General features: G+C 40.9%; 1 protein-coding gene across 1 annotated transcript; it reads left to right on the top strand.

Annotated features, from left to right (window-relative positions):
- The first annotated feature begins 6,798 nt into the window (after positions 1–6,798).
- Positions 6,799–7,595, top strand: LOC115806347 (bryoporin-like). Its single transcript, XM_030767021.1, has 2 exons — positions 6,799–6,941; positions 7,178–7,595. Exons 1-2 carry the CDS (start codon positions 6,799–6,801, stop codon positions 7,593–7,595), a joined length of 561 nt encoding a protein of 186 aa, XP_030622881.1.
- The last annotated feature ends 5,849 nt before the right edge of the window (positions 7,596–13,444 follow it).

Below are 13,444 nucleotides of genomic sequence, written 5' to 3'. Positions count from 1 at the left end.
CGCCATGTTAAGTGACGGACTGGTGACCATAGAAAAGTGTCATGCAACCTTTTCCTGCCTGCAACCTCACACTACAGCCCTGACAACAACTCCTGTTTATTCTCACAGTAAACCACCTCCACATACAGGTCACAGTGGCAAACAAAGAACAGGAAATTATTTCAACACTCCATTTCAAATAGTCTTCATGCATTTTTAGCCAAGATAACATAGCTTGGCCACGCTCCATTGCCCACTGCAGTTTGTCTGACCGTTGTGTTTATTTTCCTGGGCAAGAGACAACGCTTAAGTCCTTCTGGGCTGGCTGTCTAACTTTAAGACTGAAATTGTGATTGTCAGAGCACTGTAAGGTGACCAAGTATGTAAATCTCCATGATCACATACACACACTGTGAACAGTGAGCAGTGAATTTGTCCTCTGCATTTAACCCATCCAACACACCAGTAGTGAACACACACACCAGGCGCAGGAGCAGTGGGCAGCATGTCTTGCACCCGGGGAGCATTGGGGTTAAGTGCCTTGCTCAAGGGCACACAGTCGTGGATGTTGGTCCTGGGAATCGAACCGGCAACCCTGCAGTCACGAGCCCAGCTCTCTAAGGTTGGGGTTGTTATAGTAGTGTGATATGCAGAGTGAATGCAACATTTTTATATACATAAAAAGACGGCAAAGGAACATCATTTAAATACCATTTGAATCCCATTTTCTCAGAATCCCATTCTGAATCTGAGAGAATCCTCAGCCAAAACTCTGGGTGTTCACACTGGATCCCAGAGGGACAGAGTTCTGCAGCTTTTTAACTTTATCACACAAACCATTGACAAGATTTGATCATGGCCCTCCTGAACTATTCCTGCACCACTGTACAATAAAGTACACCGAGAAGGCAAAATCTTTTTTTTTTTTTGACCAGAGTGCATAAAATAATGGCAAGGAAACAGAAGATACCTCATTACAGAAAGCCAGGTGAGGGGTAAAGCAAAACATTCTCACCTGGAAGAACTGTTGAATCAGCTGACAAAATATGAGCACACAGTGATGAAATTTTAGGAGACAGAGAAAGCTGACAAGTGCAAAAATATCATACATTAGACATAAGGCACACTGGTCTTGTATCCGTGAGCCTTCGAATAATTTAAAGGCCAGTGACTGAACATTACATGAACGGGCATGTGGCGCAGTGGGTAGCGCCGTCACTTCACAGTAAGAAAGTCTCTAGGTTGATTCCCGGCCAGGCGGGGGGAGTTTGCATGTTCTCCCTGTGTCTGCTTGGGTTTCCTTCCAAAGTCAGGCACACTGGAGATACTAAATTGCCCCTGGGTATGAATGTGTCTGTGTGTTTGCCTCACGTTAGACTGGCCACCTGTCCGGAGTGTTTCCCTGCCTTTTGCCCGATGAATGCTGGGATAGGCTCCAGCACCCCCGTGACCCTGATTAGGATAAGCAGCTTCGATAATGAGAGATTGAGTGAATGGGCTTGTGGAGGGAGGAGGGTGATAAAACTCTTTACCTTTTTTGGATTATAACCATTGCTGAGTGAACACACAAGATCTGTCACTTCCTCTTTGTAATTTTCCACTGTTTGACACAGAATCACACTTAGTATTGTAGCTTAAGACTTGATTGGGCACAATATATGTTCAGGCAGTGTTAATGCTGAAATATTTTCCACTGTACATACAAAAAAGCTGAAGAAAAAGTCTAAGAGAAAATGAAAATGAAAATAAAAGGCTCCTGTGGATAAGCGAAGTGTTCAAGATGATGCAAATATCAAAAAGTTTTCAAGAACGAGAGGCGATAAGAGAAATCCATACCTCATGAGCAAAACCACAAAAAAAAACATCTGAACAAAGACTTTTACTAAAGTTAAAACTTCACATGGAGTACAATAAAGACCTGAAAGAAATGTACTCTAAGGATAAAGAGATTTACTCAGGCAAGCCATGTGAATAAACAGGTCATATCCTCAATTTTGTTTTACATTATACATGACGTTCCTTCATTTAGCAGATGCTTTTATTTAAAGTAATTCCAAATAAGAAAAAAAAATGAACCAAGCATGAAGCCATGAAAGCGTCGTCTGTGGTGTACCACAGCTAAGTTCAGTGGTAGAGCAGATACACATGCAAGAAAAAAAAAAGAGTGAATGCCACACAGACACAAATAGAAACAGTGCTAATGGACTGGGGCTACAAGTGTGAGAGAAGAGGCAACAGTAATAGTTGGTATGCTGTGAACAATAATTAACACAGCAAATAAACCTCTGCTACAAGAACAAAGTGCATCTGTTCTACTATAATCTAAAACTATGGTTTCCCTTCCATCAAAAGTATTTCAGAAATACATACTGAGTAATACTCACCGGGGTTATTACCGTTTTGAAATTTACACTTGCTCAAGAAAAAACGGCTGCCAACGGCCAATCAAATTTCAGCAGTCCATATTTGCCAGGGTGAATGGCTGATCATCATGAAATTGAATAGACTCGTGCACAAGGGGGCACTGTAATATGTACATTTACATTTTGGGTCATATCTCAGCCACCTCATGGGGTAGGAAAAAAATTCTTTTTTCCTCTGATTCCTTATAACTTCCCAAATCAGTTATAAGGAATCAGTCTGTAACTGCCAATTTCCATCCACAAAATCTCCCCGCCATTTTAGTTCCTTGCATTATGGCTCACGAAGGTGGTGCAACAAGTTTGAAACTAATCGGCCACAAGGGGCGCCACAACAAGCCGCAACATGTTTTCACCAGTAACTCCGGATTGGTTTAGGTCAGGGGTGGGCAAATCCAGTCCTGGAGGGCCGGTGTCCTGCCGATTTTTGTTTTCACCTCTTGGCTACCTGTTGATTTTCACTTTGAAAACAGGTGTGCATGCTCTTCAGCCAATCAGAAACTGTATTTAGTTGGTCTACAAGAAAAACAGCAGGACCTCGGCCCTCCAGGACCGGAATTGCCCACCCCTGGTTCAGGCCATCTTCAAAATTATTTTCCTTTCAAGTCCTTATATAATTCCCTATCCAATGGTTACAAAGCTGAGAAACACACACACACACACACACACACACACACACACACACAGAGGGAGAGAGAGAGAGAGAGAGAGAGAGAGAGAGAGAGAGAGAAAATAGTTAACATACGTTTTCATGTCTTATATTCAGATTTATGAAAGCAACTGTTGCTTGTTAGTGCGTCATTTGTTCCATATCCAAGCTTCTATGAGTGCTTTTGGAACAAAATAGGCTAAGTTTGTTTTTCAGAGACAAAAACAAAGTTCATAAACGTTACAAGCCTTTGACCTAGCCTGTGCTACTCTTCTATTTTTATGTGTGTGTCCTTACAGAACACAGAGAACAAACAATGGGAACAGATCCATGGTTATGTTCGTTGAGACAAAATAAATTTCCCTTTATACGCTTCTGACCAAGCCTCCTTTTTTTGATTCTTAAAACAGATACGTTGCTGTATCTCAAGTACCATTTACTCTACAAAGTTAAAATTGTCTGGCCTATTTGACTACACTTCTTACAATTCCATGGTAGGGTTACCTCTAAAGAATTTGTCAATTTTGGGTGACCAAATTCACCCCATGGTACAAACATTCTTTCCAAATGGTGGTGCCATCTTTGAAGGCTTTAATGCACCAATTCACACTGCTAAAATCATTAAAGACTGGCATGAAGAGCACACCAGTGAAGTTGACCACTGTGATCGGCCCTCTAAATCACCAGATCTTAACATCATTGAAAAAGGAGCCACTTCCCTCCAGCATCATCTCTGAAAGAGCTGGAACAGGTTTTGCTTCAGGAATGAATTAAAATTCCCTTAGCCACTGTCGAAAAGTTGTATGAATCTATTCCTCAACATATTGAAGCAGTTATTGCTGCCAAAGGATAAAACTATTATTTGACAAGGTGGTTCCATTATTTTTGTCCAACCCCTGTATTTATTTATGTAAAATAGCAGTCTGAATTCTCGTCTTCTCACTGACTGAAGTCTGGTTCATGGAAATGACACAGGGACTTCATAGAACTACTGAGTTCACATTTTTTAGAAAAAGACATGATTTTCAATTAATGGGTGCATGTATGTGTGAAAACTCTGAATGGTTCTGAGAATTTAAGCCCTCTGTGGTTTTCAACTTTATCTTTTCAGATTTGAAGCGTGGGGTTAGTCATACTGACCAGCGGGAACTGTTTTCACACCTTGCTCTTCCTGTTCTTTTTTTAGAAGAACATACAGTGCTCAAACAGCACAATCTTTTACATCAAACATTTTGCAGCACAAAGAGAAAGAGAGAGAAAGAGAGAGAGAGAGAGAGAGAGCAATAAAGAGCTGCACTGACTGATTAATATTTATTCTTGAGACATGATTCTCAAATCAAAATACCAATGCCCATCACTTCTAGGCGCTATTTTTTTTTTTACTGGCTCCTCATCCTTGTGAAAATCAAAAACTAGCCATCACAGTCCCTGTTTGATTTCTGCACTCTACATTACTTATGGGGAATTCCAACTTAAAACACTGAGTGAATGAACAGAAACATGAACACAATCTATAAAAAGGGGCTTTTTTCCCTAGTTAGTCCTGCTTATTAATGAGATAATATTGACAGCATTTTACATATTCACTGAGAAAGAGTGACTCTAATAATCAGGAAGAGAGTGACTCTGGGACCCTGTTTACACAAGTGGACAGCTCTAAGTGTGTCCGTTTACAACTGGCTTTAGAATCCATGTATCGAGTGAGCATTTGAGATCGGATCTCACTTCCCTGCTTTATATGCAAATAAACAAGTAAATCTTTTCCAACACATCACCCCTTTCGTTGAATTTAGTGGTCTCTGTTGCTCTATTCATTTCTATTGTCTCTGCTATTCTGTCCATAGAAGCTACTGGAACCCTATTGTCCATTCATCTATCCATCCATCCATTTTCTGCCGCTTATCCGGGACCAGGTCGTGGTGGTAACAGGCTGAGGAGGGTAGCCCAGACGTCCCTCTCCCCGGCTACATCCACCAGCTCCTCCTGGGGGATCCCAAGGCGTTCCCAGGCCAGACGAGATATATAATTCTCCCAACGTGTCCTGGGTCTTCCAGAGGGTCTCCTCCCAGTTGATCGTGCCCAGAACACCTCCACACCTGGGAGGTGCCCAGGTGGCATCCTGACTAGGTTCCCAAACCATCTCAACTGGCTCCTTTCAATGCAGAGGAGCGGCGGCTCTACTCCGAGCTCCTCCCGGGTGTCTGAGCTCCTCATCCTATGGAATCCTATTGTGTTTGTTGCAATTTTTCCTCATCTTCTTATTAAGGGTCCAAGCAGTGAAGTCCACAAGGGTGTATTGTAACAAGCATATTTACATTTTGGCTCATATCTCAACAACCGCAAGGATTAGAACAAAACTTCTTCCTTCTTCTGATTCCTTGTAATTTCAAAAATGAAACAGCCCAATATCCACTAATTTCCACCTGTAAAATTTCCTGCCACTTCAATTTCACAAAAAAGGCAGGAAAACAAACTCATCTGGCACTTTGGCACTTTATCTGATTGTCACGAAATTTGGTCTGCCTTATGACCAGACCATGCTGATAAAAATTTGTACAAAGAATTTTGATTCATCAAACTATTTCTATGTTATGAGCCAATGAACTTTTCAGGCTTGGCACCTATTGACTCTATGGCCAATATCTGGTGATGTAAAAGGTTAAATTTCATGAAACTCGATACACTTAATCACCACCACATTCCTTGGGAGCACATCAAGTTTTGCGAGAGTCCATACGGGATGCTAACGTTCCAAAATCTCAAGGATGACTTAAGTTGAAATTTTTGTGTGGTTGTCCTTGGCCACTAATGCTAAGACATCCTTAAGTATCAGTTTGCTTGCTAAACAGAAATGGCTGCCACCAACCAATCACAGTTCAGCAGTCCATATTGGCCATATTTCTTTTCTTTCTTTCTTTCTTTCTTTCTTTCTTTCTTTCTTTCTTTCTTTCTTTCCTTCTTCCTTTCTCTCTTTTTTTTAATATCATATGGAGATTTCTTTCTTTCATTTGGAGGCGGAGCCACCACTGAACAAAGTGAAACATACAGGACATCTCCTCCATCACTCACATCTGCTGCCAGAGAGTCAAGAATTTTGCCGGTAAGATGACTATACTTACTGTATTAAAATCAATACAGCCATTTAAAAAGGAATCTCTTAATCAACTTCACAAACGAATTGAAAGGTCCATGAACAATTCAACATACTTTAAAAAAGGAAGCAGTAAAATACAAAGTTAGAGTCTAACCGCCATATTACAGCACACTGTTTGGAGAAATGATGCCAGTGTCTTAGAGCAGTAAAGCTCTTAAACTTATTTATATATTTATCTATTTATTTATTCACTGACTGTAACGGGGTTGAGTGAATCACATATTTCCGTCAGTCGCTTAAAATCAAATTTGTGAATATTTTTGCTTTTTATGGATATGGTCTACTTTTCCTTTTATTACATTTAATCTTCTGAGTTTCGTGTATAAACTACGAATGAATATCTTGATATGGTACTGTAAGGGAAATTTGGAGTCTCCCTAGATGCTAAGTCTCAGTCTAGCTGAACTGATAACGTTAGTCAGTTTAAAAAGTAGGTTTGCTCATGAGAGATAATTCCTTTGATATTCTAACCTGGAGCTTCTTCACTTGCACCAGTTAATGTGTATGTGCATGCGTGTGTGTGTGTGTGTGTGTGTGTGTGTGTGTGTGTGTGTGTAAGTCTTATTCTCTTGTAAGAAGAAAGTGCATCCCCAAAAATGGAAGGGTTGGGTGCTCTGTCTGGTGTTGTTTCGGCTGCCACGGGTGTCGGCCAGGCTGTTGGAGATGCTTTGGGCACCCATCGCAGCTGCACCGTAAAAATTGAAAATGGCAGTAGTGTCTACACATTTGTGAATCCCAAGTAAGACCACACTGAGGTTTAGCTTTATAGAATTAAATTAGGAAGTCAGGCTTGGGAGTCTAAAGGCACCTTTAATGATGATTATGTAAATTAACAGTATAACATGAGCATAACATCCTTACGCTCGTTTCTATATGTGTTTAAGACTATTCACATCAGTTAATTTAATGTTTAAAGCTGATGATAGCAGACACATATTTCAGTTCATGAAAACTGAATCATGTTTATTTATGTAGAATGTGGATGCACAGCGGCTACAACAGCCACCCTCCCTCACCCACTGTGGACGTCAAGGCAATGGAGGTGTGTGCCTTCTCCAAGACAGCACACACCGCAACAGGGGCGGTGGGTGTGCTGACCTACGAGCTATTCAACGAGAAGTCCTGCTCTAATAAGGTGTTGGCTATCATGTTCTCTGTGCCTTATGACTACAATCTCTACGAGAACTGGCTGGCGGTGGGCATTTTTGACAAAACTCAACCATGTGATGACACACTCTACAATCTCATGTACTATAATTCTGACCCTGCATTCATTCGTGCCAGGGCTGCAGACACTAGTATAGTGTACACATGGGAGTCAGTGGAAATCAGGGCTGTCATGAGCAATGCAAGCACAGCTATTGTTGAGGTGGAGATTCATGATAAGTCCTAAGTCAATGATAAGATGGTTTAGTAGCAAACTGTGCGTAATCCCAGGTTATGTCATACGATAGGATTGTTATTGCAAAAGAAAAGGCTTGATAATTGCAAATGTATTCTTCATTCTGTCAATTCTGTAATGTTGCCTGCTGAAATGCTTACCTGACACTGATGGATTAAAGTTAACCGTGTGATTTGCACTTGTTTTTCCTCTGGTCATTATGAAAACACATAATTAATCTAATTTCGATTTGCCATAGTTAGTATGATGGGACCTATACCAGAAAACTCATAATTTACTCAGTTTACTCTTAGTGACCATGATTACATGTTTGTTTGTTTGTTTGTTTTTCAGATTGATCAGACTAAAGTAACACACTTCTGTTGATAAACACCAACATTAATGTGCAATCTCAGAATTGGGCATATTGTTCTCAAGTATGAGTCACATCAGTCCTGCTCTGTCCTCTCTCTCTTGCACTGTGCTGTGTGTTTCAATTTATGTAGAATTCAGAATGGTTTAGGAAACCAAGTTCCCTCTCAGTTATGGTAAAAGCAAGTCACTGGAAAAATGGTCATTAGATAAATAAATTTGTATACTTTACATGCAGATATGACTCAGTTTCGAACAGCATCCCATTACAAGCTCTTTTTCAGATTCCATTTCAGTCTCAGTGAGATTCTGAAACTTTTACATTGTCTTTAATATTTATGACGACCAAAGTCCACGATGTGGTTACGTCTACATTGCTCTAGTCTACTGGGAATTGCTCATATCACTGGGGCTGTAGAACTTGAGTTCTCTCTCAGACTCAAGACTTTTTTGTCATATTGGACTTATCCTGGACTTACTATCAATACTCATATTTGACTTGCCCCGAACTCCTCCATCAGTCTCACCAAGCATAGGCCCAATTGGTTTCATCTGTAAAGAGCTGCCTTTTGAAAATATTATTTTTTTTTTATATTTACTTGTCTTTTTACATACATAAGCATTACAAATGTGTGGGTGTAGCACTATGTTGTTTGCAAATAAGTAACCCCACAAAATAATCTCATTGGATGTGACTGATTAAGTGAAAAAAAGTTATGGGGAAGTGGGCAATAACATTGGCCACGTGCATGACCAGACTAGTTTGGTTACCAGGGTGATCTAAAACACTTAAAGGAAAATTAAAAAAAAAAAAAAAGGTAGCATAAGGTAAGGTAACACTTGAAAATTATGGGAGAGGACAGTGTTCTGCATCTTAGAATTTCTTGATAGGACCCTCTAAGAAGTCCTCTACCAGTTAATAAAAGGAAATAACTAAAACCACCATCATTTTCTCCCACCTTACTGGTTATGAACATTGTGGAGGCAAAACTAGATGTACTTTGTCACACACACACACACACACACACACACACACACACACGCACGCACACACACCTACACACTAATGATGACTGCTTATACAAGTACTGACAATTACAATTTTGAACTTATTAATCATATCAGTTAACTTATCAGCTTCCAACCTCTCAAGAGACTGCATGGAGGATTTAATCCTGAGCACAGCTGGGCAATGTATCCAGAAATTCATCACACCATTAAGCTGCATAACTGTATGCACAGCAATAAATATAACTTAAGATTTAATAAACTTTTTTCTGCATTTGTTTAAAGCATCTCTCTCTGGAGAATTCCAAGGAAACACAGAGATGTTTCGTGGCATGGTTGTGACTGGCTGCTGTAGTTATGGTTTAAGGTGGTATGCGATAGGGTTTAAGTGTTTCACTTGCATAAAAGAATAGAGAAGAAAAAGAGAAAGATTGTGTTGGAAAGATGTCTGCACATTTTTAATACAGATTACTGCTCTTCAGTATGTGGTGGGTCAGGCTTACGTGCTGCCACTAGATGGCAACATGACGTAGTAATTCTGGGTATGGCACATTAAGACATATCATGGTATGTAGGAGCAGCAGCAGAGGCGTTGTTAGGATCTTGAAACATTGGGGGCTTAGCCCCAGGGCCGGCTCAAGCATTTATGGGGCCCTAAGCAGAATTTGATTTGGGGGCCACTCACCGCCTTGGCGCTGCCAATACTATTGACTATTGTCAATGCTTGACCAGTCGCATACCTACTGTAAATCTAACACACCCATTATCAATTTTATTAGTTGTAGCTGTGTCACTTACATTATACCAGTGTCTGCCTGGCATGTTTTTACCCCTCTACAGTTTTTAATCTTAAAAAGTAGTTAACTTGCAAGAGTAGTCTGGTGTTAATTTGCACTTTAATATTCAAAGTTATACTTTAAGAGTCATTTTAAGAGACTGATAGTGTTCAGTATAAGTTTGCTCTTTTGTTGAATTTAATCATTTGTAAAACATTAATGTAAATGTTTGGCATGATATTAGCTTATATTGCATGTTACATGAACGTAGTCGGACCCAGAATGGTAGAAAAAACATTCACTCTCTCGGCTCTGGCTGGTGCAAATAGACCACTGCAGACCATCATTTGAGCACTCTTTTAAGCTTTTGAGCTAGGTGACAGGCTTACTATTTCCATGAATTTCGCCCCAGAACGAAAGGTTTTTGGGCAAAATTCATGAGGTGTTTCGCTGTGTGGAAGCCTAGCATAAAAGTAAAAAGCAAGCAGATGCGTTCTGTTCGACATTATTTTTTCCCCACGGAATTTACCCAAACTTTCGCTACGTTGCGTTCGGTTCCCCAACCTGTGGAAATGCAGGCCGGTTCTCAAAAGGCACCAAGGCAGTACTGGCTCCGCACCGGCACGGGCACGGGCACGGGCACCAGCACCAGCACCGTCATAGTGGAAAAGCGGTAACAGACAACCCAAAACGTACTTGCGTTTCTAATTAACGATATCATATTATTTTCGAGGGTTAATGTATGATCGGAATGACATGAATAGATCCGGGGCTGTTTTTTTATTATGTTTATTGTTGTAAAAAAGAGAGAGAGAGAGAGAGAGAGAGAGAGCGAGATCCGGCACTATTCATAAAACATTCGGGGCTGTAGCCCCGGACGCCCAGTTCTAACGACGCCACAGAGCAGCAGTGTGGCAGGTCAAAGAGAATTCACAAGGAGGGAGACTGTGCTCTAGCATAGCAATATTAGCATGTTTTATAGCATGTTTTATTCATGGTGTGATTGTATTTACTATCCTTTATGCAGGGAGTTGACTGACAGTTGTGGTCAGGCCAGTTGTACACTTGTGTTTGGATTTAACAGTAATTTTATCACCTCCAAGTACACATAGCTCACTCTAAAGCAGATGGATGTGGATATTTTTCTGCATAAATGTGTGGCTTAACTGGTGATTTAGTTCTGCATGATCACCTTATCTTCATTTAGATTACGGTACAACACCTTTATGTCCATCAGTTGCATCTAACATGACTGATGGAGAGCATGCACTCTTCAGAACCTTAGGTTCTATAGGATTTGGATTATCGGCTTCTTGGTAAAGTTGTCTTTGATCTCATTAAAGAGGGTCTGGAGTACTTTAATACTTCTAGAATACTATTAGTTAACATACTATTAATTATTTCTGAGGCGAGCTCTCAGCCCTATTTACCCTATGTTCTCTCTCAACACTGCCCCCTCATGGTGTATGTGTGTCATGTGCACATAATCATCCACAGAGTTTATTTCAGTAATTATTCGTGGTTATTCCCCTTTGTTGCCATTCGCTAGAAAACAGACGGGCTGTATGTTTGGAAATAAAGGAGCATCCAAGCTCAGGGGGGTATTTCAGAAAGCGGGTTTAGTGAAAACTCTGAGTTTGTTAACCCTGAGATGAAGGAAACTCTGGGTTTTCCGTTTCAGAAAGCGAGGTAACTCAAACTCTGGCTCAGTTACCGCAGTAACTGACTCTGTGAACCTAACCTGCTCGCTGGCAGGTTTTCTTCAACAAACCCGGAGTTTCTCCCTAGCTCCTCCTTCCGACTGAACCTGAAGCATCTGTCAAACATGGTGTCTCCTTTCGTCGCTAACCCGACGGGTGTTGAAACCAAATTAATTCGCATAGCCTTACGTCGGGAGAGGTTTTTGAGACCCCGATTAGATGTATTATCATTCCCTGATGACTACGTAATCGAGCGTTACATCACAATCTATCATTTATCCGAACAACTGCGGCCTACATCTCTAATATTACACACCGTGGACTTCTTGCTCTCAGATCGGAGCAAGTTCTTTGCTCTTCATTTTCTTTGCCGACGGGAGTTTCCTTTATCACACTGGCGACGCCGAGTATATCGGGAAAGCAACTGTTTGTAGAGCCGTAAAAAGTGTCCCTTGTACTTAAACGGCTACTGCACATTTTCCTCGTGTCAGACCTCTAAGGACCATCAAAGAGGAATTACACAGGATTGCAGGCGATTGATGTAGAATCATTCAGTTAAAGGTAACGATATTTTAAATTATATCGTGTTCATGACATTCTGCTGCGACCTCAGACTGGGATCAATCGTTAGTTTTTATGTTGCAGCTGTTCCCAGTGTCATGGGCTGCATCGATGGCACACAGATCCCTATCACTGCTCCTTCAGTTAATGAAGTTGACTATGTGAATAGGAAGTCTTTCCACAGCATTAATGTGCAGGTACACTGACTATTGTCTTACAGTAACAAAGACTATACATCACAATATACTGCAACTAATATATCTCATTCTCTGCACTGTCCAGATCATATGTGATGCAGTGCACTTGATCACAAATGTTGAAGCCAGTGGCCCAGCTCTGTGCATGATATACGAATGTATCAGTGTACCCTGAGCAACAGATTTGCACATGGTAAGTAAAGCTTTGCACAAATATCATTCCTTGTCTCCCTCTTTTAACACCCTTAAATGTATCCACTGTATAATTACAGGAGAGTTTGATGGCCACCTGCTTGGTGACAGAGAGCACCCATGCCAGCCCTCTCTGTTGAGCCCTTACCCTGACCCTGAGCTGGGCCCCCAACAACATTCCAGTGTGGCCCACTGCAGGGCTAGAGCCTGGGTTGAGATGACAATAGGCATGCTCAAAGCCTGGCTCCGGTGTCTGCGTAAACTCAGGGTAACCCCAGAGACGGAGTGTGACATTATTTTGCCATGTGGTGTTCTCCATAATAATATTGCCACAATTAGAGGAGAGCAGCACCCTGCCGCACCAATGAACCACCCTGAGGAAGACAGTCCTGCAGATGTCCTGGATGGAGGAGCCATCCGAGAGAATTTGCCAAAAACATTTCACAGATTAAAATACCACCACCACCACCACCACCCCCAGCAGTCAAATAAAGAAAAATCATATTTTATTTGGTCTTTATTTCCTACAAATGCAACAATTACTATATTTAGATTGTTCCAACAATTAACAATTCACCTGTGACCATGCACCCACCTCTAACTGCTGTTCCAGTAATTGAATTTTAAGATAGGCCATTTAATCTGCCACTGCAAGTGCATCATTTCTCAGTCAGTTTTAGCCATTTTCCTCCTTAATTCATAACTGAGAAAACATAAGGATGACATTAAATTCTACAGATCTACATGCAGAATTAACCTGGCATTTATTGAACATCTCACTGTGTCAGTCTGTGCTGTGGAGGTTGATGGACTCTCCTCCCGGTGATGCCCAGTCATGCTCTGTTAAAAAGGATAAGAACGTGTCATCCCTTCAATGTGCATTTTAAACTCAAAATTCCACACAAGAATGTAAAAACATTTTAATAGGGAGAGAAATATGAGTAGCTACCATACATAATATTAATGTAAACCACAGTAGGCCTTTCTGAATCCCTCTGTGGCAGCAGACAACGTGTCTTCATCATCATCCTGTGATGAAGAGCTTTCTGTTTCAG

Source organism: Chanos chanos, chromosome 3 (assembly GCF_902362185.1).
Source record: "Chanos chanos chromosome 3, fChaCha1.1, whole genome shotgun sequence".
NCBI classification, from domain to species: Eukaryota; Metazoa; Chordata; class Actinopteri; order Gonorynchiformes; family Chanidae; genus Chanos; species Chanos chanos.
Note: the sequence above shows the minus strand (reverse complement) of the source record. Positions and strands in the feature narration are given on the sequence as shown.